This window comes from Pseudochaenichthys georgianus, chromosome 21, assembly GCF_902827115.2.
Source record: "Pseudochaenichthys georgianus chromosome 21, fPseGeo1.2, whole genome shotgun sequence".
NCBI lineage: Eukaryota > Metazoa > Chordata > Actinopteri > Perciformes > Channichthyidae > Pseudochaenichthys > Pseudochaenichthys georgianus.
Window position 1 is genome coordinate 22,147,029 of NC_047523.1, and position 26,840 is coordinate 22,173,868.

Consider the following 26,840-nt stretch of genomic DNA (forward strand, 5'->3'; position numbering starts at 1 on the left):
CCATTTATCTGAATTAAAATGATTATCCTATCTCATTTGTATCAAGCTGAAGAGGAATAGGGAGAGCATCCATACCGATTTTGATATGGATGGCACCTCCCCATTTTCTCCTTTGCTGCACATCCCCTTGATCAAACAACAGCACTTCTCAAAAATGAAGTCATCTCGCAACTTCCTGACACTCCCTCTCACTTTGATCTTGTATCTCACCCGTCTTCAATCCTCTCTTTCCTCCGCTCCCTTTCCTTAAGGTCTGTCTGCCCTTCAACAAACTGCAGCTTTAAATTAATTCTCTAACAAGTGACATGGGGGATCCCAGGGGACCAATCAAAGGACGAGATGCTTCAACCCTTCATCAAAGTTGCAGGATGGTTGCAGCTCTGTGCTCAAAAAAAGTGATCTTAGTGCATCGTTTAGACCACGCAGTATAAGATTTGTAAATGCCAAAAAATGGCACTACAAGACAATCTCTTCCAAGCTTTGTAACAAACCAAGTATTACAAAGACTTCTCTTGAGAGGCACACAGCTGTATCATGATTTGTTTGAAGCCTTTGCCAAATCTCACCACCTTTAAAAATTAAAATGTCTGTGTAAAATAAATATTCCTGGACAAGACCTACTTTTTCAGGTGCCCTTTCGTGATTTTTCGTTGCAACCTTGAGTCACAGTGGCCTTGGTCTGACCTTGCCAAATATATTGAATGAAAGGGCAAAGCTCCATTAAACTGATCCAAAAATGCTTGGAGTCAAATCATCCTTATTAGCTTTGTTTACTATTGGGCACCCAATGAGAGCTGACCTGAAGAAAGAGTAGCTCGGTCCTAAGTTGTAAAGCACAGGGCTGAGTTCCAGCTCAGGATAGTGCTGCAGGTCGCTCTTGATGGAGCCCAGGCCCATAGCAAACACCATGAAGAGCACAGGGAGCAGGATCTGGGCGATCAGGCCCTTCCAGTCCCTACGGCTGTGGTGGAACCTCTTCACCAGTATGGCTGTCATCTGCTGCCAGGCCAGGGCCATGCCGCTCATCGTGGATGATCCGGTAAGCTCTGGGATACATTGGAGAAGAAGTGGAGACAGGTTTAATCATTTACAGGTATGTACTAATTCACTTACCTTCTTAGTGTCTTACATGCTTTTCCCTCTAGGGCACAGTGAGATAAAGGTTAATGGGTGGATTATATCAGAAAAGATGGCAGTACACCCATCAAAATGTGGAAGTTGTTGAACTAGGTCAGCTGAGTTGAAGTTTTATTCGAATATTTTTCTTTGAAAATGTAAAATAGAATAACAGTTATTTTATAAATGCCAAAAAAGGAATATATAAACTTTATGGAAAGTGTTTTTTTTTGTTCACTCACTGATCTTGTCACCAAAGTTGTCGATGTTTCCACTCGAGTCTGAGGGGAAGCTGTCGATGGAATCAGTGTCAGAAACTGTCTCTGAGATAGACAGCGGGCCTTCCTCAGAACCATCTTCTGAGTTTCCGTGAGTCAACTGGAGGAACACCTACACAGATAAAAAGAAAAACAACAGCATCTGTTCAGAGATTTTTGTTTCATTTTTTAAGCTTGAAATTATGCAAACGAGTCAATATGTCCAACTTTATGAACACGAGTGTTTTCACACAGGGAATATCCAAGATATGTTTTGACTTGTTGTGGATAAGCCTACCTCCTCTAAGGTGGTGTCAGAGATTCCATAGCCTCCCAGCTGCAGGGCATCCAGGTTGGCGTCCAGCGCAGTCAGGAGGGAGCGGTAGGAGGAAGCGTTGGATGAGTTAAATGGGGGCAGTGAGTAGACCAGGTCGCCCCCCTGGGCCTCTTTCAGTCTGGCTTCTGGAACATGAGCTTGGATGAAGACCTTCAGGTCAGCATTGTCAATCGGCTCAGTCTCTGGGTTCTGAACCTGCACATAGAAAAGAGGAATGGGTTATAAGAAGCTTAATTTGCAAGACTACACTGGTTTACTTTGCACAACCACAAAGCAGCTGCCCATGGCTTGACATATATATATTTGTACTATTTATGTTTTTGGTTTGTAAATACTCTATTATTTCCCCCGATAATATTTAATTTTTCTGACTTACTGCTACAAAGAGAAGACATTTTAGCCTGAACAGTCCAAATACACAGTACTGACAGCTTTATTTTAGACACAAATAACTACTGGCATAAAGTGCACTTATAAAGGGCACTAATATATATATATATATATATATATATATATTTATATAGTCTAAAAAAAAGTATGTGCCAGACTGCAGCAGTCAGCAGAGCATTATTTGTGTTTAGCCTGTTAAGCAGTTTTTCCAATTGATCTGATACAAATCACCCTATTGCAATATGGATTGTGTGCAACTCTACTGGGCAGAAATAAAACCGAGAATAATTTTTGTTACATAAAGAGGCCAGTTTCACTATAATAATGTACTAGGGAATGTTACTATTTATGCTGGTTGTGCATTCTCAAAGTGTCTGAATAAAAATGCATCCGAGATATGTTGCCTTCTCACTTCTAGGATTAGGGTTTAAGGTTTCTTCTCCCTGCTTTTTTCTGTAATGGGCTATATAAACTGCTTAAAGTGTACATATTCATTGCCAGAAGTGGAACAAACAAAAGCAATACAAATAAATAAACATGTATATCGAAATATAGTTTATTTGACCAGAAAGAATCCTGAAACTGGATGCCAATGAAATGAAGTACCTTCTTGGTGAGGGTGAGTTTGTAGCCCTGACCCAGTTTGTCTTTCAGGTGGAAGGGGGATCCGCAGCATTTTAATCCGCCTCTCTCCAGGAAGGCGATGCGGTCGCTGAGTACTTCAGCCTCATCCAGGTGGTGAGTGGACATGATGACAGTGCGATCTGACAGGACACACATAGAATGCATTTGTATACAACTTCTAAACTATTCCCTTCACTTTTAACTATTGAACAATCCACTCAAATCTAAAATCCACTAAGGTAAATAATCGCCAGCCAAACTTAGCTGTAAAGCTTTATGGCTGTTCAAGGTTTTGTGAAGGGTAAAAGAACATACAGTAGACGGCTAGACGCATATTAAAATATCTTTAGGCAAACACTTTTCCCCTTGTTTTCCTATCCTAGTAAGAACATCCTTTCATGTGTAGCAGCAAACACAAACAATCGCAAAAACACACATCAAAATAAAATACCAAAGCATCACAAAGACAAGGTCACACAAAAGCTGTGTCATGCACATACAAATCATCAGAGAAACAGGCTCACAAAGAGCAACCGGTGCAGAAAGTGTACTTTAAAATAGATCCTCCTGGCAGCAAAGTCTCACTTAACATCTGAGACGGGTCCAATTACAGAGGATATTCTTCCACAGCTTCAATTATATTACATTTAGCAGTCTCCCTGCCATTGCTGCCTTCTATTCTAAAACAGCTTGAATAAATAACACAGGATTTATTTAACTTTAATTATATGCTAGATTTAAAGTCAGAAGCCTGAGCAGGGGAAAGCCCTAGAGTTGGCTCCAGGTTCCTGCTCCTCTACTCCTTTCCCTCTTAGGAAGTATAGGGAGGAAGTAGTGGGGGGTCTCTCCAGTAGAAGATACTAGAGCAAGACTTTGGATTATCTGTGCCATGTAAGTGTGTGCACTAAAGAATTTCAGTATTTTTTGTACAAGGATTAGCCTCATTACAAAAAAATAAATCTTATTCATTGTCCTCTAACAGGATAAAAATGATGCAATGTGATTAATTATCCATTACACAAAGCTATCCATCCATCTTCTCCCGATTATCCGCGGGGGTAGCAGTTCCAGCAGAGAGCCCCAAACTTTCTTTTCCCTGGCGACATGAACCAGCTCTGACAGGGGGATCCCAAGGCGCTCCCAGGCCAGCGAAGAGATATAATCCCTCCACCTGGTCCTAGGTCTACCCCTTGGTCTCTTCCCAGCTGGACGTGCCTGGAACACCTCCCTAGGGAGGCGCCCAGGTGGCATCCTTACTAGGTGCCCGAACCACCTCAACTGGCTCCTTTCGACGCGAAGGAGGAGCGACTCAACTCCGAGTCCCTCCCGGATGACTGAACTTCTCACCTTATCCCTAAGGGAGACACCAGCCACCCTGCGGAGAAAACCCATCTCGGCCGCTTGTATCCGCGATCTCGTTCTTTCGGTCATGACCCATCCTTCATGACCATAGGTGAGGGTAGGAACGAAACTGGCCCGGTAGACAGAGAGCTTTGCCTTCTGGCTTAGCTCCCTTTTCGTCACAATGGTGCGGTAAAGCGACTGCAGTACCGCTCCCGCTGCTCCGATTCTCCGGCCCATCTCACGCTCCATTGTTCCCTCACTCGAGAACAAGACCCCGAGATACTTGAACTCCTTCACTTGGGGTAAGGACTCATTCCCTACTTGGAGTGGACAGTCCATCGGTTTCCTGCTGAGAACCATGGTCTCAGATTTGGAGGTGCTGATCCTCATCCCAGCCGCTTCACACTCGGTTGCGAACCGATCCAGTGAGTGCTGAAGGTCGCAGACCGATGAAGCCATTAGAACCACATCATCTGCAAAAAGCAGTGGTGCAATCCTTAGTCCACCGAACTGCAGACCCCCTACCCCACGACTACGCCTCGAAATCCGATCCATGTATATTACAAACAGGATTGGTGACAAAGCGCAGCCCTGGCGGAGGCCAACCCTCACCGGAAATGGGTCCGACTTACTGCCGAGGACCCGGACACAGCTCTCGCTTTGGGAGTACAGAGATTGGATGGCCCTGAGTAGAGACCCCCTCACCCCATACTCCCGCAGCACCTCCCACAGTAACTCCCTGGGAACTCGGTCATACGCCTTCTCCAAGTCTACAAAACACATGTAGACCGGATAAGCGTACTCCCAGGCCCCCTCCAGGATCCTTGCGAGAGTAAAAAGCTGATCCGTCGTTTCACGACCAGGATGGAATCCACATTGTTCCTCCTCAATCTGAGGTTCGACAATCGGCCTGACCCTCCTTTCGAGTACCTTAGAGTAAACTTTCCCGGGGAGGCTGAGTAGTGTGATGCCTCTGTAATTGGCACACACCCTCTGATCCCCCTTTTTAAAAAAGGGGAACCACCACCCCGGTCTGCCACTCCTTCGGTACTGTTTCCGACTTCCACGCAACGTTGATGAGACGTGTCAACCATGACAGTCCCTCAACACCCAGAGCCTTCAGCATTTCCGGGCGTTTTTGATGGCAGCGAGGCGAGAGTGCAGGACATTCAGACAGTTATGAACTAAAGTTATCTACTGCATACAGAATTGCCAAAGAATATGGCCAAGGGGTTAGATTTGGATAAAAAATAAATAGGGCCAAGCACTGCGCCTTGCGGGACCCCACTTGACATACAGTAAAAGGAGAATTGCATTTCTTTCCTCAACTATTTTTTCCTATTCCATTTAGTTCCTTTTGGGCTATTCTTTCTCATCATATGTACTCACGTTTCTTGTGCTGGATAACAATGTCCCAGATGTTGCGCCTGGAGCAGGGATCGACTCCCGCGGTGGGTTCATCCAGAACCACCAAGCGAGAGCCCCCTATGAAGGCGATGGAGATTGACAGCTTGCGCTTCATGCCTCCTGACAATGTGCTCACCAGCTTGTGTCTGTGAGCGTACATGCCTGTCTCCTCTAGGGTCCTGGTAGGGAAGTCGATGAAAAGCATTTAACATACAGCTTACATTAGCATACTTGTCTGTGCATTAAAACCAAGTTTCGGAGTTACACTCCCATCAGATACCCAGCAGGATGTCTGAAAAACAGAAACCAGTGGGAAGGTACGGTTCCTTGCTTATAGCTTTCCTGCTTATTACTGCCGCTCTTGTCATGCGGAAACCATCCAGAAATAGTTTCATGATGGAACTGGGGGTTCTACCCATAGCTTAATTATGCCACAGAATAATTACATTTATTTTCAAATGCTTGCCCCCTTTAGCTGATCTCAGAGAGTAACAATGAAAAAAAAGAGATAAAATACAAAGAAATACTGAAATTGTGATCTGGAAATGGGGAAAAACGTGTTGTTTTAGGTTTGTCATAGCATGGTTGGAGAACAATAGCTTTCTCAGCCTGCATCTGAAAAGAGTGGGGCTTATTTCATGGATGACAAGTGTAACAATTATTTTTTGTCCTTATCACAGATTGGAATTCTTGCTTTAAGGCCTATATATTCTATAAGTTACAGCAGTATAATCATAAAATATGTTTGATTATAACCCTATTTGAATATTGCTCTTGTTAAGCACTAGCTATAATTAACTGTTTACTCTGATAACCCTTACTCATATTTCCTAGACACAAGAGAATCATTCTTATGATATCTTATGATGTAACAAAACAGGTTATACAATACATTCAATGGCACTGCTAAATAATGCAGAACCCCTGATATAATCTTTAAGACCCACTGGATTATGATTGATTGCATTATGCTGTTAAGCAGGCTCCCTGTAATGGACGGATTGTCACTCACGAGCGGACTTGTTCACGCAGTTCCTCTTGTGACCAGTGTGGCGCCTTGATCTGGCCGTACAGCAGCAGGTGCTCCTTGGTGGTCATGTGGTCAAACAGGACGTCATATTGCATGCACACTCCTAGCTCTCTGCGAATGTCATCGATGTTGGTCTGCATGTCTCTGCCATACACCTCGATAGTGCCAGAAGTTGGGGCGAAAAGGCCAGTCAGGAGAGACCTAAGCACAAAGCATTTTCATTTATTACATGAGATAATTCAGTTTTCTGGTTATTTCATGTTTCATAAAGATATAATTCAAATAGATAATAAGATAGTTTTTCAACAATTTATGTTACGTCATATCGGCTACCTAGAACACTAAATGTTGGAAATGCCCTTTGCTATGTCCAATTCTTTTTTCTGTACTTTCTCCCAACCATTTTCCTGTTATATCTTTTTTTTTTTAACATTGTTGAAAGGTATTCTGCTGATGCACTGAGAGCATCAGCAAAATTAGTCACATTTAAAATGTAAATGTAGGTGCTCCAGCTGATGAAGACCTGTCAGGCAAATCTCTTTCAAGTAGCATTTGCTGTGCCAGATTTAGACAAAACAATCTCCCTGTCAGCAGCAGACCCATTTAAAAGGTCTGCTGATTAAAGCGATGCACAAATCAAATTTAAAAGACGCCTCATTGAGTATATGAATTGTCAAAATTGCATTTATATTCATCTCACGTCATGCTGATACAGTGAAAAATAAAGAAATCATGCCACACATACATGGTGGTAGTCTTGCCGGCTCCATTGTGACCAAGTAGTGAGGTGACATGGCCCTCGTAGAAGGACACATTAAGGTTTTGGATAGCTACTCGGTTGCCATACATCTTGCTGAGACCATGGAGGGCAACGCCTACTGGGAGCTCTGAGAAATCCTCCCCAGTCTGAGAAGAAAGACTGCTCTGGCCTGAGAAAAAACATGGAGATAGAGACAACCAGTAAATCAAAGTCACAGGGGACGGGAATTAAATGAAGAGTGAGGGTGAAAAAAAAATGTAGTGAGGTGTCAAAGACAAAAATGATATAAAAAGGGAAAACATCATGTTCCTGCTTCAAAACATAACACCGGAGGAGACAGCAGTGCTTATTATCATCTGCAGCGAGATAGTACAAATTCATTTTTTTCCCCTGTACCTTTTCCCTTGTCATCGGAGAAGACAGGCTGGTTTTTCTGCATGATGTTGGTGAAGAGGAGTCCTCGGCCCACCTTACTGTTTGACCTACAGCAACAGCACAGGTCGGCCCAGAAGGATGCTTTGAATGGGAAGTACCATGGGGAAGCGATGCCATAGTTGCCTAAAGGGTAAACACATAACAAAATATAAATCTACCAATAAATTCATGAGCCCTTATATGCTTCCACTGTTAACAACCTAATCTGTATACAGCAAATATGCCATGTACTTGCTCTCGACACATATATTTTTACAGCAATCCTAGTTAATTCTGATTTCAAATCAGCGATAAAACATCACAGATCAATTATTAGAAAGGACTGGCCTCCTTCATTTAAGGAAAATATTTTTCATACAGACTTCTATGATTTAATAGTTTACCTGGGAAGACCATTCGGATGTAGCACCCGATGATGAAGTAGAGGATGGAGTCAATGAGCATCAGCCAGCACAGCCAACCGAACGAAGCCGTGTCTCCAGGTATGGGCGAGGTGTATGAGTTACTCCATTGGAGGCCTAAAGAAGCCAACAGATCATTTGCAATTGCTTCACACTGACCAAAATAGCTTATGCGCTATGTCAAAGAGCCTTGTTTGATGCAAGTCAAATGTGTACTGTATACAATGCATACCTTCTCCTTGGGACTCGAATCGAGAGATATATTGACTGGCATAACTAAAGCAGGTTGGGGAGAACAAACTCTGTAAGAAAATGAGAGACAAATCAGACAACATACAGAAACAAAAGCAGCAAAAATCCAATGATGTGTCTTGTGCCTTTCTATCATTCCTCTCTTATGTGGTTTTAACAACACTTTCTCAACATAACATGAAGAGTTTTGTTCAAAGCAAATAAGGCTTTAGCTGTTGCACTGACGTTATGTGACATCTAATTAATGATGAAATCTGACAACCATCACCAAAATAAAAGTCTATATTACGTAAATATGCACAACTTATGTCAGCATAAGAAGGCAAACAGAAACATGTGCACTGTCAGATTGTTTCTGTCAATGTGTCAAAGTTAAAAGAAAATCTCACATTGTAAAACAGTTTGAGGCAAAAACTACTATTATTATTTAGACTATTCCACAAAGAACCATGTTTTAAGTCTGGAATATTTGAATCATGTTACAAAAATGTTCTATGATAGATTGAGTAAATAACATTTGGTAATACAATGACATGATTGTATGTTGTTCCTTATTTCTCCTTTCAATTCCAGAGCTGTGTAAGTTATTACACATTGCACAGTACTAGCACCATTTTAATAGATGAATCATGAAAGAGAAGGGTCCAAAGGGTTCCTCACCAGGGCGCTCTTCTGGGAAAAGGTGAGATCTGTCTCCACGGCCAAGACCACAATGAAGGGGAAGAAGCAGAGGATGTACAGAAGGCTGCCGCTGAGGCCAGCGATGTAAGTCTTGTCGAAGAAGGAGCTGACCAGGTAACTGAAGGACAGGATGCTCAAACTGTAGTTGCAGAGGTACAAGAAGAGGATGAAGCCGTTGCTGTGGGGCAGAATGTCGCCGTACTTCAGCACCAGGGTGAGGATGGAGACGGTCAGCACCAAGTAGGAGGCGCACTCCAGGAACCAAGCGAAGAAATGGCTGAGTGGATTGACTCCCATCATTTTCATGTACTGTGGGAAAAGCAAGAAAAGAAAAGGATTGGAATACAAGGAAATAAAAAAATGGTTGATGTGTTAGTGGTGCTTAAGAATGAACGGTGGAATATAAGAGGGAGGAAATGTTACTGTTTGTTGCTGTGAGCTGCGTGAGTGCATACTTACCACCTTAATTCCACCCTACTCGCCTCCCTCAACAGCCTGACCCCCTCAAAAGAAAAAATGTCACTTTTAAAACCTCCTCACCCTGGTTCACCCCTGCACTCCGTAAACTGAAGCAAACCGGCCGCCAGCTTGAACGCCTAACCATGAAATCATCCCACACAGTTCACCATCCTACAAACTCCATCTCACTACCTACCTACTACCTCACTGCCGCAAAAACTGCTTACCTCTCCACCATCTTTACCGACCACTCCCATAACCGCAAGACCCTCTTCTCCACCGTCAACAAGCTCCTCAAACCCCGTGCCGACACCCTCCCTTCCTCCACTTCCACTTTATGCAGTTCATTCCTCCAGTTTTTCTCTGACAAAATCACTGCCATTCATCTCTCCCTATCCGCTGCATCTGACACACATACATCTCCCCCAGCATCCCCCGCCACAATTTCAATTTCTCCCCCCATCTCCCTGGACCTCCCGTGCCCTCCTCCCCACGGAGGAACTCTCCCAGTTCACTCTGGTTACCCCCCCTGATATACTCAAACTGATCAGCTCCTCTAAACCCACAACCTGCTCGCTTGACCCTCTTCCCACCCCTCTACTGAAGTCCTGCCTCCCCGTCCTCTGCCCCTACCTTGTCAACCTTTTCAACTCCTCCCTGTCCCAAGGAACCGTTCCCTCTGCCTTCAAAACTGCTGCTGTCACTCCCATCCTCAAGAAACCCGGTCTGGATCCCTCCTCCCTCAGTAATTACCGCCCCATCTCCAACCTCCCCTTTCTCTCAAAAACAATAGAACGCATTATCTCCAAACAACTCCACCGCCATCTCCAAACCAACCAGCTTTTTGAACCCCTTCAGTCTGGTTTTCGTCCCCACCACAGCACAGAAACGGCCCTCATCAAAGTCCTCAATGACCTCCTCACCTCTGCTGACACCGGTTCCCTCAACATCCTCATCCTCCTCGTGCAGCCTTCGATACTGTGAGCCACACCATCCTGCTTACCCGACTCCAGGATATCGGTATCGAAGGTACTGCACTCAGGTTGCTCCAGTCCTACCTCTCCGACAGATCCCACTTCATCTCCCTCAACAATCACTCCTCTGCCACAGCTTCAGTCACCCAAGGTGTTCCCCAAGGTTCAGTACTCGGCCCCCTCCTCTTCATCATCTACATCCTCCCCCTTGGTCAGATTCTCCGCCAATACAACCTGGACTTTCACTGTTACGCTGACAACACACAGATTTACCTCAGCACCAAATCTCCCCACAACCCCCCCCTCACCCACATCAAATCCTGTCTGACTGCAATAAAATCCTGGATGCAACACAACTTCAAACTCAACAGCAATAAAACTGAACTCCTCCTCATCGGCTCCAAATCCACCCTCAGCAAAACCCCCAACCTGACAGTCACCATTGATGGCACCCCTGTTTCCCCCTCCACCCAGGCACGCAACCTTGGAGTTATATTTGACCCCACCCTCTCCCTCGAGCCCCACATTCGTCAAGTTGTAAAAACCAAATTTGTCCACCTCCGCAATATTGCCAAACTCCGTCCCTCTCTCACCCGCCCTGCAGCTGAGCGACTCATTCACGCCTTCATCTCCTCCCGCCTTGACTATTGCAACTCACTCCTCTACGGGATCAGGGACTACATCCCTCAATAGACTCCAGCGTGTCCAGAACGCAGCCGCCAGACTCCTCACCCACACCAAATCATGGCATCACATCACCCCGGTCTTCAAAGAACTCCACTGGCTCCCCGTTTCACACCGCATCCATTACAAACTCCTGGTCCTCACATACAAAGCCCTCCACCAACTGCCCCCCCCCTACCTCACTGACCTCCTCATCCTCTACCAACCACCCCGGTCCCTCAGATCCACCTCAGCCGGTTTGCTTTCCATCCCCAAGGCCAAACTCCGGAGCTTCAGGGATAGAGCCTTCTCTGTGGCAGCCCCGAAGCTCTGGAACTCCCTCCCCAAAGACCTCCGTGAGTTTGAGTCCCTCATCCTGTTCCTGTCCCGCCTCAAAACCCACCTCTTCAACTCTGTATCCATAAGCCCCCCCCCCCTCTCAACCAACTTCCTCCAGACTGCTTTTCTGTTTTGTTTTGTTTATTTTTGTTTTTGTTTTGTTTGTCTACCCTCCCTCCCAAATGTAAAGCGTCTTTGGGTTCAAGAAAAGCGCTATAGAAATATAATTTATTATTATTATACTTGAAAAAACAAAAATAAATGGACAGTATGATAACAGGACCTTTTAGAAAACAAGAAATCAGTGTTCCATGTAAAATACAGGGGCAATTTTGATGATATTTCAAGTGAAGAAAAATACCTCATGCAGTCTCAGCTCTCTCTCATGCACCAGTTTCTTCACAAAATCAGCCACAAATAGCACCCATGCTATCATCAACATGAGAGGGAAGACAAAAGCGATGGCCTCCAGGTACCTGGGGAATACATAAAACTGTCAGTCACATTTCTAGAAAACCCAATCACTGTCAATAACAGAAGATAAAAAGAGCTATCATTCAGTCACCGGCTTGACGGATACACGGAATGAAAAGCAATATCGAAGGAGGTGTTAGGGGATTTTTGACAGCCTGATCCTGTTATTATTTACGCAAAATAAATGCCTCTCCATTTTAGTTTTCTTTTTTTTACCTAACCATATCTGGAGCTTGAAGCATAGGAATTTAGAGCTTGCGGTCTTTCATGCTACACAGCTATATTTCACAGCTCATGTCAGAAATGGTCTTGCTGAGTAATAAATCAGAAGGACGTAGAGGCAAGATTTCTCATATCTTATAGTTGGTCAGAGGCATCCAGCCAGAGACAGTGGCCTGCTGGTGCCTCTAAGATGAGATATCAGCACTCGGGGGCAGGAAGCAAAAACATAGACATTACGGTCAAGCATGATTTATTGGAAACAATGAAGAGTATCGATGCACAAGTTAATGCCAAGCACATGTTTTCAATTGGAAATATACCGTACTTTTCGGACTATAAGCCACGACTTTTTTCCCCATTTTTTTTGTACAGCTAACGGCCACTAGGGAACCTCCTAAATCTATGGATTTTACAGGTAAAATTAACCACCTTTAACGCTATGGGCTCTATGACCGGTCCGCGCCCGCCACCTTTAAGCGGCGGGCTCCAGCAGGAAAAGCTGGAGGCCGGAAAAGAGTGAGACAGGTAGCGCGCCAAAGTAAAAGTGGAACCGAGAGACAGAACGAGAGCAAGACAGAGGGACAATTTAGCTGCTGCGGCTTATATGCAGGTGCGCTTTATAGTCCGAAAAGTACGGTACTACAGAGATGAGTGGGGTTCCTGAAGAGCTTCGAGGGCGTTGTGAGTATGGTCTTCAAAAATGAATGCTCAATAATAGTGAATATTTATGCACCTGGTGCAGAGCCAATTATAATGCAAAAAGGGTTACTGTCAGTCCCAAGTGGCAAATTAATAATGAGAGAGCATACATGAATCCACGTCAATGCATGCACTTCCCCACAGAGACACCGTTGATCCTTTCACGTTTCTGTGTTGCATCCACAGGGGAGCATGTTTGTACTGTGTGTGTGTGTGTGTGTGTGTGTGTGTGTGTGTGTGTGTGTGTGTGTGTGTGTGTGTGTGTGTGTGTGTGTGTGTGTGTGTGTGTGTGTGTGTGTGTGTGTGTGTGTGTGTGTGTGTGTGTGTGTGTGTGTGTGTGTGTGTGTGTGTGTGTGTGTGTGTGTGTGAGAGAGAGAGTGCATCCATGTGTATAGGGTACTCACTCATCCCTGTAGTGGCAGGGGTAGGGGAAGGGCTGCAGTTGGACGGCTGTCTCCTCAATTCTATGTCCAGTTTGCATCTCTATGATCGCCCGATCGATGTTCTCCTGCAGGTACACAAAGCCCCGGTTGTAGCGCAGCGTCCTCCGGGCCGAGATGTGGTGATCCTTCATAAAATAGGGGTCACGGACTCTGTCTGTACGCATCAAGTTGTCCATGTGCATTCGGATGGTGTAGCTGACTTTAGGAGGCAGGGTGGATGTGGAAGAGGAAGCCCTGGCATTACGCTTCCTGGATGCGTCCGTGTCTTTGGGAAGCTTGAAGATGACACCTAAAGGACAGATTGCAAAATCTCAATGCACACATCTTAAACTTAAAGGTCACCTATTATACTGTTTTTCATCAATATATTATAATAATAATAATAATAATAATTCCTTACATTTATTATAGCGCTTTTTCAATGACTCAAAGCGCTTTACATATACACACATTACACATATATCATACATGCAATGGTCAGATACTGTGGACAATACCCACAGGAGCAAGTTCAGGTGAAGTGTCTTGCCCAAGGACACAACGGCCTGACGCAGTGGGGGCGGGAGCGGGTTTCGAACTGGAGTTCCCCAGCACTCCCCCTTGATCTGATGCACAGACCACTGCGCCACCCGTCCTCTCGTGATTATAGGTCTCAGTTCTATACAAAACATGTCTCTGAAGTGTTTGGCTCAAAATACCAAACAGATCATGCATTGTATAAAGAGATAGCATTTAAAGAGCAGCTTTTACGCTCTTTTTCTACTAGACATACTGTTTTAAAGTCTGTTTTGGTAGAAGCTTTCTCCTCTTAAATCATTGTCAACAATATGTTGATGTGGTGGATGCTTTTGCCTGGCTGGGATAAGCTCTAACACAAACACAAGTCCAGAAAAGTACAATATATGATGGAATATAATCAATAATAAATCACATTTTGTGGAAACACACTGCACTGCACTGTCCTCATTATACCTAATATTTACTTACTCGCGTAGAGATCACGGTTTTTGGCGAGGTGCTGAGCTGCAGCGTTGAGCTCATCAGCAGTGTCGTAGCCACGGTAACGGTCAAATGTGATGCAGGAGGAGAGTTTCACCATCAGGGTGGACAAGGTGGTGACCTGATCCATTATGTGTTTGTTTTTCTCCAGCATGGCGGTCATGTTAGCTTTAGGGGAAAAAAACACATTTAGAAATGCACCGACTGAGTCAAAACAGTTCAGCGTGTAGATTTAGATTTGATTGCTGTAAATCTAAATTAAAGTAATGCTACTTCCCTGTGTCTGTTCCGTGCCATGCACTGTTATCGCATATGTTAACTCGGATAAAAAGATAATGGTCTGGCATTTCAAGGTAATCTGATTAAATACCTGCACATCAAAGTCAGACCTTTGTGAAAAAAAAACTGTCACATATAATCACATCAAGAAGATAGACCCTAAGGAATGCATGTTGAAGTGATGATACCGATGCTTCATGTAAACATAAGCAGCAGTGCTATTTTCTGATAGCACGGATATTTTACAGGCAATAAATGAGGGAGAAATATAAAGGTAAGCCTGGAATCTGCCGCTTACAAAAGAAAGACCTTCAAATGCTCACTCACAGAAGTTGCTGAGCGTCTCCTTCATTGTGTCGACATTGATGTCTGTCTGCATCTCAATGAATCTCTGAACAAAGGAATTGCCGAGGGAATTCTGAGAGGGAGTGGGAAGAGACGAAGTACAACATCAAGATTCGCCTGCTGAAACTCATGGCAGACCACTGCAAAGTTTATCTCCAACATTTCAGCGAGATGGCAGCGAGCCAGCTGCAATGATAAGATGTTCAAAAGACAGTTCAAAGTTTTCATACCTGCAGCATTGGCAAAGTTTGGCTGAGTAACACGGCAGACTTCACGAGGTAGTTGGAGGATTCGATCCAGTCCTCGGAGTACTTCCTTAGATTTGCAAACTCATTCAAGGTGGAATTGGCCTGGAAAGGAGAGGACAAGGACGAGAATATATGAAATGGCTGAGTGTAAGCAAGATTTCATAACCTGCCCTATTTCATTGTTCTTGTGGCTGTTTTCGTCTGTGAAGTCAGCAGTATACTAAAAAAACTAAAGTTGCTCAAAATAGTACCACAGTGGAAGATAGTGGCGCATACAAATAGGTGTGCACCCCTTGCAATGCTGTATTTCTTGTTTACTACATGCCAGTAGGGGTGCTTGAAGACTACAAAGGTAACTAAACCCTAGAAAAGGTAGAAGTAAGAGTGAAAAAAACTCCTGTAAAAGCATAACAAGGAAAGAGGAGGGATTCTGGGGGATTTAGAACATAGAGTTCATAAAGACTTTTTCCTATAGTATTTTTCATATTTTATAGTAATTGTCTTCTATTCTATATTTATGTTGAAAGATTTTTGTATTTTTCTTCTATATTTTCTCACTACAGTATGTTCATCCAATACACCAACAACAACAACAAAAAGATCAACATACTCGGCAAAACCGTGAATGCTGATTTTGAAGCTGCTGACCCAAACACAAGACATATTTGATATGTGCTTCATACCTTCTCCATTATGGCCCTGGTGGCAGGTGTGTCAGGGGTATACAAAATGTGACCCATCAGCATTGGTTTGAGGAAGGCCCAGGCGATGGCTCCGCCCGTGGTGTTGACCATATCCAGGTACATGTTCATACAGAAGGGAGCTACACAAGGGCAGACGATTGGAGAATCATTAGATATACGGTAGTCATACAAATGTAATATCCAACAAACAAGTTGATATCTAGTTTTCGTAAAAATAATCGAACAGTTGGCATTCATATCCTTGTTGCCACAAATCCCATAAAAAAAACTAACAAATAAATCCATCTTTTGGGGTTTTAAACTTCCCCAAGGTGTCTGTCGCATTACTCTCACAGCACATTCATCCCTACGACTACTGTAAAATCTGTACACATGGTAAGTCCCAACAAAACTGGAAGGTAGTATCAATGAATTTGTAAGTTGTGGACTTAATGAAGTTTGCTGATGATAAGACAAATACAATGCAATCAGCCTTACCCTCTTATTTGTATTTCATTATTACACTGGGAAGTTAGCAAACAAAACTTAAGCAGAAGTGTCCATACATATTTAAATTCTATTTGTGTGTTTGAGTCAGAAACCAAAGTAGCAGCACTGTCATTAAGGCATAGATAATGTTTTTTTATAATATAAAAACATATTACAGAATACTAATTACGAATGCTTTTGACAGCAACTGAATCTTGTGAAAAACACTGAATACCAAGAACAAATACTCAGGCAATACAATTCAGTTAGCAAATCCCTTCCCCTTTGTACGTACAGGCATCCTGTGGGATCTTGAACCTATTGATCATCTCCCCCCTCCTGACCTGGTCGGGTTGGGAGGAGTTTGATTCCATGATGGCGGTGAATTTAGAGACTCCGAGCAGAGCCAGGATACCTTTACTGCACAACGCTCGAGAGAGGGTGACAAACGTAGCTTTGCTGGAAATGCTTGAGCTGTATCCTCTAGCCATCTGTGGGAAGAGAGTGAAACATTGAATACTTTATGATTATCATAAATGAAAAATGAATTATCTGTCATGCAAATATAAATACATAACTGAAGGCCTCTTGGAAAAAATATATTAAAGGTCTCCTATTATGCTTTTTATAGGCATATATTATGGTTCTCAGATATTAAAAAATATATAAAAACATGTATATGATGTGTTTTGCTCAAAAAAACAAACAGATCATGCATTTTAGACATCCCTCATAACCCTCTATTTCAGCCCTGTAAAGGCCCTGTCACACTGTCCCGAAGTTGACACCCGATGGACACACGAATATGGAATTGTGAATTTCGCACGAAGATGGCCCCGAACCACACATGAAGGCAACATTTACATTACATTTAAGACATACAACTGCAATGACAGTACCAAAAACAATTATGTTACAGTACTATGATACTGTACTGATATCTTCAGACTTTGTTCTTTACTTTATCCGTCTTTATATGTAGAAAATATTACGTTTTCTCCGTAATGTTGTTTCCATAACAACAACAATTTCCTGTCAACTGTCCTTCAAAATAATATATTATATCCTTTTTAGTTTCACAGAACACAAATTGGGTTATTTACATAATATATTTACATGATTTTGTTGTGCAATAAAACAACCCGATGGACACACGATAAAGGAAATGTTCAAATTCGGCTGTGATCGTAGCAACATCGGGCCATTCGTGAGGGCATCTTAAGCCATCGTATGACCGCTGGCGGAGTTTCTCAGGCTCCGGCAGCAACTTCGTGAGCGGAGGCAAAATCTTTGGCATGCCAGAAAATTGCCGAAGGACCTTGCGAAGGTTCATTTTCGTGTTGAATTCGTGTGTCAATTTTGCCCTTCGTAAGGCCATCGTGAGGGCATGTTATTATCATCGGTGCCATCGGGCATTCGCCCCGATCAGAGTGAATGTGAATGCACCGATGATAACACGAAGATGACACGATTTGACAAGATGCCCTCACGAGTGCCTTACGAAGTTGCCGCTCACGAAGTTGCTGCCGGAGCCTGAGAAACTCCACCGGCGGTCATACGATGGCTTAGATGCCCTCACGAATGGCCCGATGTTGCTACGATCACAGCCGAATTTGAACATTTCCTTTATCGTGTGTCCATCGGGTGTCAATTTCGGGACAGTGTGACAGGGCCTTTAGGGAACTGCAGGTTCAGGGTCCATAGCTTGTGTCTGCTCAGATTTCTACCGGGAGACAGCTAAATGCTGCCGTGATTAAAAGCCATATCATGTTCCAAACCACATCAAGGATTATTTCTGAAACAGTATGGAGCTCAAATGCTTTTTCTCTTACCGGTTTACTACAAGGTGAGTTCTTTTTTTAATTTCCTGCTTCTTGTACATACTCTCTCCAGTACAGGTTAGCTCTGAGTGTTAGCGATGCTTGCTAATGTAAAAAGACCATATTACGTCCAAAACAGTCGGGCATTGTTTCTAATAGCAATGTTTCTGATAGGGCCGTGGGTCCACATTTCCGATATTACATTATATCGGACACAAATCTGGATCAGCTCCGTTGTACCCCCGTTTTTAGAGATTTGGGTACGGAGGAAAAGAGGGAGGGTTTGTTTTCTGACACTTTGTGAGTTCCCTGACACACCGGGCTGGGACACATGTTTATGTATAAAAGACATAAAAAAGTGCATTTTTCATGATAGGTCCCCTTTAACGCAAAAGCTTTTGCCTGTACCAGTTTGCAGTATTTTAACAGAACATTTTATAGCAAATTCATTCGTCATTTATGGCATACGTTTAGTGATAGCTGTGGGTGAACACACATACTTGGTCAAATTCCTGGTTGGCTCCCAGGTTGAGGTCTTGGACGGAGGCCATGAAGGTTTGAAGCTGACCGATGGTAGGAATAAATGTTTTCATCATGCTGGTTATAACCTCAGCCATCTGGAGCATAACTCCCACCAGGCCTTGCATTTCTTCAGACAACACCATCTGAAAGACAGGGGCCAACATTCAGACATCTTGCTATGGTTTTCATTTCCAAACTGTTATTGCTCTTATTTCTGTCTTCTCTAGTCTCTAAATCCATCCAGGACTTGATGTATCTTTTCAGTGTTGTTTTAAAATCTATGAGTGAAGGAGTTTTAATTAAAAAAACACCAAAGAAACACATGAAATAAAGATTAACCTCTCATGAAATATAAAAAAGCTGTAAGCTTCTTACACACATGTTTCTAGGTAACTAGATTTTTTGATGGACAGTTTTCTTTGTTGTTGATCAAATAGAAAAAGAAACATCAGGTAGAAATACATGTTTTTAAATTTGAGAGGGATGCAGGGCTTTGTCTAGTGAACAGGTGTTTTCTTGTACAAAAGCAATCATTTATTTCTTACATATATCTCAAACAAACACAATGTTTCATCTCACACGTTTTGCTACAGCCCAACAAAAATGATGTTTTTGGCCATCACAAAGAAATCATTATGTTTCTTTTAAATAAATCACATATAGGAGGTGTACCACCTTAATTTTTCATTGACAAAAAAACTCAATCAGAATTCAGCCTTACTCTGTAGATGAGTTTCTCCATGTTGAGGTGGCGAGCCATCAGCAGTGAGAAGCTGTACCACTGCTCAACAGACAAGGAGCAGAAGGTCTTCAACATCTCCAAATCTGTCTCTTTCATTTCCAACGCTTCTGTGGAGCCGCAGTGACGCAGGTTGACCAACCAGGACAGGATCTGTGTAATAGAATTAAGAGGGTATGGAAACAGTTAGTACAGGCAACAGGGGAGTGTGTTCAGAACTACACAACGGCATGTGTTCTGATTGTGAATTCTCCTCATTGATACTAGTGTTCGGTTAGGCATTTTTATAACATGTGCGTTGGTTTTTTCCTCCATTTAGTAAAAACAAAATGTTGTTGTAAAAAGTCGATCTTGCGGCTCACTAAATGATTGGCAAGAAATGCTTTGAATCAAGCATCATACAGAGAAAATTATGAATATGTTGAACAGTAAAGCATTGAAGTGTCATAGGAACTTAACAGTTTTCTAAATTAGCAATCATATACATCTGTTTGTTCCAATTCAAGTGGTATTTATGAGTCACATTGGTCTGCTATAAACAAAATGCATACAGGGTGTAATTTACCTTTTGTAGTGTGTACAGTAGTTAGCTACCACCACATTTTTAGTTTGTATAAATGATTCCCTGCCTTTTTTTTTGCAGCATTCTCTGAGATAATCTAAACACTTTAAGAAAACAGCCTTTTATTTTGCTAAGATAAGTCAGCTTTGGACAAATAGACCATTGACAGTGGCCTTAGGCTTGCAATACAGTTTATTTATCTAGCCTGGTATTTAATAACTGGCTTTGAAAAATGCAACTTGTGTGCTATTAGCTGAAGGTTACTGGATTATCCTCTAATGGTAGCAAGGTTACATTTCATTCGAACAATGTCAAACCAGCCTTAGGCAAAGAATATAGACAAAGGCATGACACAATACTATACAATTGTGTAAGTTCACATAATAAAAGGGAAATAAAGCACAGATTTGACGGTATAGGAAAACATCTCTTAAAGAAAATACAATAACCTTGTTCCACACTTTATAGTGTATGTGATGACATGCTAAAGCGGTTCCTGGCTCACCTCTAAATTGTTGTTTGGTAATATTGTTTCCATCAACAGGTGGAGAGCATCTGGATCGAAATCCATGTGTTTCTGAACATCAACGAGGAAGGCTGTTTCATTCCTCAGCAACTCACCGACTGTCACCACTCCTGGGAAATAGAGTGAAACAAAGGGTAGGTTGAAAGTGTATTTCTTTTTACTATGACATTCACTCAGTCCTTTGGTTTTGTTGTTTTAAACCCAGTTAATCTAGTTTCTGTAGAAACAGAAACAGAAATACTTTTTATTTCAGTGACACTTTTCATTTCATTTCTAAAGTTGATTGCATTTCCTGCAGCAGAAGAGGTGGAACAACTACATTAGGGTGTTCTGGTCTACCTTTTTTGAATCATTTAAATATGCCAATACTGGCTGCGGTTTTTAAAAGAGGACCCCATCAGAAGCTGAAAAAGTTCAGCGCTAAATGAGATTAACTGTTATCTTAGCCAGCCAATCCAAATGAAAAACGATCATGGTCACAGTGGAGAAATGTGCTCTGCAGTAAGTGACTATTGTTAGATAATCCAGTGACAATAAAGGAAGTGGCATCAGACTCAAGTGAGTGACAGGTGAGCTGATGTGAGCAGTCTGTTGCTATGGAAACAAGGTGTGTGATTTTCAATTTGTTCTAAAGATAGCATGTCAGGCATCACCCTTTTTTAATAAAAAGCGACCACAGCCTTAAATTACACTTTTGGACAATTCAAAACAAACTTTTTGTATCACGCTAAACTCTGTCGTGCGTCCTTGTCCCTATTCATATTTACACAGCCAATTAATTATCTACAAAACAACAGAACCAGCAGCGAGAAGTATAATCTGTGTGGTGGAAAAAGCAGCATTAGGGGTGAATTCTGGTAGGTATAGTAGTGGTGAAGGAATGTATAATAACATATTGTGAAATACAGCAACTTCTGTGACATAGGGAAACATCTTACCTGGTGAAGTGATGTTAATGTCTAAAGAGCTCAGGTTGCTGGTGTTAAAGCCTAAGCCTTGACTCAACAGAGAGGACCTGTAAACACACACACACACACACACACACACACACACACACACACACACACACACACACACACACACACACACACACACACACACACACACACACACACACACACACACACACACACACACACACACACACACACACACACACACACACACACACACACACACACACACACACACACACACACACACACACACACACACACACACACACACACACACACACACACACACACACACACACACACACACACACACACACACATACATGCAAGTTTACCTATTGGCCCCAAATGACAGCAAGAGTACTGCCTGATTTATTTCCACTCAAATCCGGGAAGGAGAGTTCTGTAAAGTGCAACAGCCCGGCCCACTGTGATATGATTTAACAAATAAAGAAAAGGGATTAAACGAATCTTACTTTTTCTCAATTCCTTGATGTGGATGGGACCATGGTTATATTATTTAAATGCCATGGATACCAGACAAATTAGATATATTAATATTAATGCCATATCTACAGCCTAGACACATCCATAATATAACAGTAATACATCCCCAAACTACTGTATCTCTGAATTATCTCTAACCAAATCACACATCTAGGCTATTTCGTGTGATCTTCTTTTATTAACTGATGTAATTTTTTAACATCAATTCACTGAGCTTCCCCTGAAGCCGTTTGAAGCCTTCTTGGGGAAACTGGCCTCCCACTTTGAAAACATCTGATTGAGAGGTTTGCAAGAGCAGCGTTCTCTGTAATCATTGCGGTGAAACACGTTTAAGAATGAAGACAATGTTGTACCAGTTTGAATGGAGGTTGTAGGCTTTTGGTTCTCCGATGGCGGTCTGGAAGATGGCATCGCTCAGATAGGATGTGTTCATCATCAGACTCTCAACCAACATCTGCAGGCTCGGTAGAATAGTGTTACACAGCTGGCCAGGCTCAATGGAGAGGGACAGCATCAGCAGACGCACAGACTCTGTTTGCTCCACCGCACACACCTACAATCAGTCAAGTAAGGAACAAGTTGGTTTCTGGCCAGATCTCAGGATCAAACATATCAAACATAGATTTGATGGTTTGCTGCTGTACCGTGGGAACATTTTGCTACACAGTTCAATTTAAGACTTCAGGGTTAGCGTTAGAGTCTGTCTCACTGTGACTCAAAGAACTAAAATCAAACTTTACAACGGTTTGATAAAACTTTGATGGTTAATTTCTTTAACGTTTTACTCGTGATGATTTTGTCTTTGAGGCTTTTCCTTTAGAAGCAAGGAAAACATTAAATGCTTAATGTTTTAAAGCATGTTTTATGTCATTCAAAGCACACCATGACATAACCACATCTTAGCATGAGCAACCAAATAACACCGCGGGGACACTTGATATACATACGAGTGGGTTTAAACACTGACAACATTTGAGTCAATTAGGTTCTGCAATATCAACATCATCTGGATTCTAAGTACTTCTGATTATAACAGTGCTTCTACAATCCCTAGGATTTCTTTAACATTCTGAAGTACTATTTTCCCTTTTTCAATTAATGTTGAATGTGTGCAAGTGGCCGGGTTAATGCAGAGACCTTGGATCCCAGGTGGCTGAGTTGCTCGGTGAATCGTGGGCCCATCAGGCTGATCTGGAAGAGCTCGATGGCTGTTTGGATGGTCTCTTGCATGAGCATTAGGTTCTCTGTGAAGGGAGGCAGAGATTAAAGGAGAGGGGGAGGGAGGTTATTAGAGTTGGACAGGAAAATGGGACAGGAAAGGGAAAGGAGGGCAATAAGGTGACAGAGTAACATGACATCCCACTGGTATGCATTACAACTCGCAACATTACGAGGCAGCTTCTTCAGCCAGCGAGCGGCAAATGATGTGTTTTAAGTGAAGCTCTGTGCTGGACTGATGAGGCCAGGAGGGCCCGCAGTACGGGATGCTGTCGTGAATTAAAACACATCTGACAAACCCGAAGAAAGGCACCACCTCGGGCAGCAAGATGTGATGACAGAATGTATAATTAGGCCAAAATTAGACAATGGTGATGTTTCATTTCAGGGTGCTCAACACCTAGAGGCCCCTGCAATCACAACAGTGCACCCTGGATGTGTGTGTGGAGAATTGGAGCTGGGTTGTGAAGAAGTGAAGAGTCTGCATCTGCCTACAAAGTAATTATATGCACTGAAAATATTATCACACAAGCACAGATGCCAATTAAAAGGAGGTCATAGATGTCCACTTGTGTGAGTGCGAGGGGAGACATTTAGCGAGGGCGGACAAGATAAGTGATTGAATTCTACTTTACTAATGAGATTTAAAAAGGTGCTGAGTGGCTTTCAGCTGGAGAAGGGCCATATGGCCTTGGGCTCTTTGGGAGCTCAAGCTAAGCCGATGTGAAGCCTTATTCCTCGTATCTCTGGAATGAATTGTGGCGTACTATAATCATGTATACAATAACAACAGCATTAACAAATCGTTTGATGGTCTTCCCATGGTGTCGTAATAGCTACAGTATGAAGGTCAGGGTGGCTGTGAAGGTCAGGGTGGCACTCTTCCATGCTGCGTTACTTTTTTTAATGGCCCAAGCTGCTTATAATGTACATACTGACACAGCAGGTATGTAAACACAAGCTGCAGCATCAGTGTGAGCTCTACATTACACCATTAAATAAGCATGAGTGGGAGGGAATTCAATGAGGTAGGTAAAGTTAATTTGGAGAAACTAAAAGGATAAAGCATTACCCATTAGGGGATTCTCAATTTAACTAATGAGTGGCCATTTGTCATCATACAGCTGCATCTGGTCAAACAATCCTCTAACTGTCCAGAATAAGTCAGAGAGAAAGTAGATCTAAACCGATGAGTTACCTTGAGATTCACCAGCAAGCACTCTGGTGATATGTTTAAGCATCGCGGAGAATGGAAAGCCATCAGGAAGCATTGCAGCAGCATTTGACAGAAGATCCATTGATGACCTGGGGACGATTAAAAACACAAAACAAGGTCCAACATTTGCAAATAAGTTGTGTTTTTGGTACAAACTAATATCTAAAGTGATTGGGTTTACACAACTTAAAAAGGTTTGTTTTTGTCAGAGGTGGGAAGTAGTGGAGTACAAATACTTCATTACTGTACTGAAGTACATTTTTCTGGTATCAGTACTTTACTCCACTGCTTATTTTTCTGACAACTTTTTACTTTTACTTCTTACATTTTTAACACAAATACCTGTACTTTCTACTTCTTACATTTTCAAAACAGGCTCGTTACTTTAGTTTTATTCTGCGTTTGGTGGCGTGACCATTATTATTTAGAGTCATTGCGTGCCTATTGATTTGAACACGATCCGTGTATCCATCATTTCCTGGTCTTCTCTAAACAAGAGGGACCAATGAGAACTTTGTCATTTTGCTGTTGTTCAGCATCAAACATTCATTAGCTAACAATGACATTATTGTTCTTTTAATATAAAGGGAGGTCAGTTACTCTTTAAAACAGCTGGTAGTTGTGGGTACATTTTACTTAAGTACATTTCGAAGCCTATATGTCTTTACTTTTACTTGAGTAAAGAAGTTTAGTCTGTACTTCTACTTTTACCAGAGTATTTTTAAACACGAGTATCTCTACTTCTACTTGAGTAAAGGATGGGTGTACTTTTGCCATCTCTGGTTTTTGGATCATTCATAAAGCCATACTAGAGAAGGTGCAAAAGGGACTTACATCTGAAACGTGCTAGGCAGAGTGACGAAGGAGAGCAGGCCAAGGGCAGCATCAATGGTGTCTTCCCGAGAGGCGTTCAAGCCCCACGGCATGTCGCTTGTAACTCCCTTCACCACAACGTTCATATCAGGATTGGCAAACAACACGTGGACAGTCTCCAGGATTTCATTTGTAGAAACAGGAACAGAGATGGCTTTGAACATGGTAGGGTAGTCGATGTAGAACAGGTCTATGAAGTCATCCATGGGATCTCTTGCCATCATCGATGGGGCCTCACGTCGGTTTCGGACCCTCGTTGTATGGTTACCACCGCTCATTCCATACATACTTGGTCGGTGGTCCTTGGGGGACAGAAGACCACTGGTGCTTACCAACTGCCTCAGCATTGCTATGATGTTTCCAGCTAGGTCTTCAAACAGCTCCATGTTTTCTGACATGTCCAAACCCAACTGGGTCAGAACAGACAGGAGAGGCCTGACTATGTCGTAGATTTTAGGCAGAACCTGAGTCAGCAGGTCAAATCCAGAGGATTTAGTGGAGGCCAACCATGCAACCATGTCGAACACCTTCTGCACAATCATGCTTGATTCGTTGGATGCCAGAAACTGCTCCAAGGCTTGGTAAACCATAGGCTCATTCCCAAATATCTGCATGTCAATGATCTGTTGGACAGCTTCCTTTATCATGTTGGTTAGAGATTCTACATTGAGTCCAGAGAAATTGCCTGACATCATGGAATTGTCCAATGTTATGTTTGCAGACGACAGGAAGATCATTGCTGCTTCTCTGAAGATGTCTTCGGATGAGCTGCTGTCTTCAAAAAGATCGTAGTTGCCCAGGATGTGGTTCAGTGCTTCCTCTAATGCATCAGTGTAAGGCTGGATGAATGGGGCCGCGTTTACCAGCTCGTCAGAGAGCATTTTGAAAGAATTCAAACTGTAGAGGGGAACATTTCAATTAAAGTCATGTATAAAATGTCAATATGACATAAGTAAAACATTTTGATTGTAGGACACAAAGCTCTTCTCTGGACAAGGACTCAGGACTAGTTCTAACATGCTTCTTTTATGACATGAAAATCTTGTTTTAGTTCATTTCCTGAACACAATTATTCCATAGCAATCTAATAATATTTATTTGTCATCTTGCTTTTTACTGTACATAGTTTTACTATTTCATCTGTAATAAAAGACTGTGGAGTCTTTCCACTGTGATCAACGATCTTTATCACATGTACTTAGACCTGATGGATTCCCTGTGATATGCAGAATATTATCACAGTGCACGGCTCATCATTACAGCTGGCATATAAAGGAAAATCAATTTTAAGAGGATGTCTCCACTCAGCTGAATCATGGTTAAGCCACTATCATGTCCTGCCTCTTTTCAGACAGAATTGCCTGAAATGAATCAAGTTGATTACAAATGTGATCACTGCTAATTCCTTGTGTAATTTGAAATGACTCAAATGTGCTACTGTTGCAACAAAAACATGTGAGGAGAGTTTAGACTGTCTATCTAAACCTGTCTGTCTGTATGGGTCTGTGTGGAGATACCCTATTGGGCGGGTTTTGTTATGTGGCTCCATTA

The 26,840-nt window shown here is 42.6% G+C and overlaps 1 protein-coding gene across 1 annotated transcript in view; it reads right to left on the reverse strand.

Annotated features, from left to right (window-relative positions):
- Nucleotides 1-26,840, reverse strand: part of abca12 (ATP-binding cassette, sub-family A (ABC1), member 12) — a 64,021-nt gene that overhangs the window by 27,468 nt on the left and 9,713 nt on the right. Inside the window, exons 12-37 of the mRNA XM_034110277.2 lie at nucleotides 25,251-26,186; nucleotides 24,399-24,505; nucleotides 23,120-23,226; nucleotides 22,336-22,535; nucleotides 21,458-21,534; nucleotides 20,499-20,629; nucleotides 19,414-19,584; nucleotides 18,671-18,835; nucleotides 16,646-16,841; nucleotides 15,862-16,001; nucleotides 15,161-15,280; nucleotides 14,913-15,003; nucleotides 14,295-14,474; nucleotides 13,269-13,596; nucleotides 11,831-11,945; nucleotides 9,014-9,343; nucleotides 8,334-8,403; nucleotides 8,084-8,218; nucleotides 7,662-7,823; nucleotides 7,251-7,434; nucleotides 6,488-6,706; nucleotides 5,458-5,654; nucleotides 2,707-2,864; nucleotides 1,672-1,905; nucleotides 1,359-1,506; nucleotides 800-1,046 (exon numbers count right to left, since the gene is read on the reverse strand). Of these exons, the coding sequence (XP_033966168.1) occupies nucleotides 800-1,046; nucleotides 1,359-1,506; nucleotides 1,672-1,905; nucleotides 2,707-2,864; nucleotides 5,458-5,654; nucleotides 6,488-6,706; nucleotides 7,251-7,434; nucleotides 7,662-7,823; nucleotides 8,084-8,218; nucleotides 8,334-8,403; nucleotides 9,014-9,343; nucleotides 11,831-11,945; nucleotides 13,269-13,596; nucleotides 14,295-14,474; nucleotides 14,913-15,003; nucleotides 15,161-15,280; nucleotides 15,862-16,001; nucleotides 16,646-16,841; nucleotides 18,671-18,835; nucleotides 19,414-19,584; nucleotides 20,499-20,629; nucleotides 21,458-21,534; nucleotides 22,336-22,535; nucleotides 23,120-23,226; nucleotides 24,399-24,505; nucleotides 25,251-26,186 (5,148 nt within the window). The remainder of the gene's footprint in view (nucleotides 1-799; nucleotides 1,047-1,358; nucleotides 1,507-1,671; nucleotides 1,906-2,706; nucleotides 2,865-5,457; nucleotides 5,655-6,487; nucleotides 6,707-7,250; nucleotides 7,435-7,661; nucleotides 7,824-8,083; nucleotides 8,219-8,333; nucleotides 8,404-9,013; nucleotides 9,344-11,830; nucleotides 11,946-13,268; nucleotides 13,597-14,294; nucleotides 14,475-14,912; nucleotides 15,004-15,160; nucleotides 15,281-15,861; nucleotides 16,002-16,645; nucleotides 16,842-18,670; nucleotides 18,836-19,413; nucleotides 19,585-20,498; nucleotides 20,630-21,457; nucleotides 21,535-22,335; nucleotides 22,536-23,119; nucleotides 23,227-24,398; nucleotides 24,506-25,250; nucleotides 26,187-26,840) is intronic.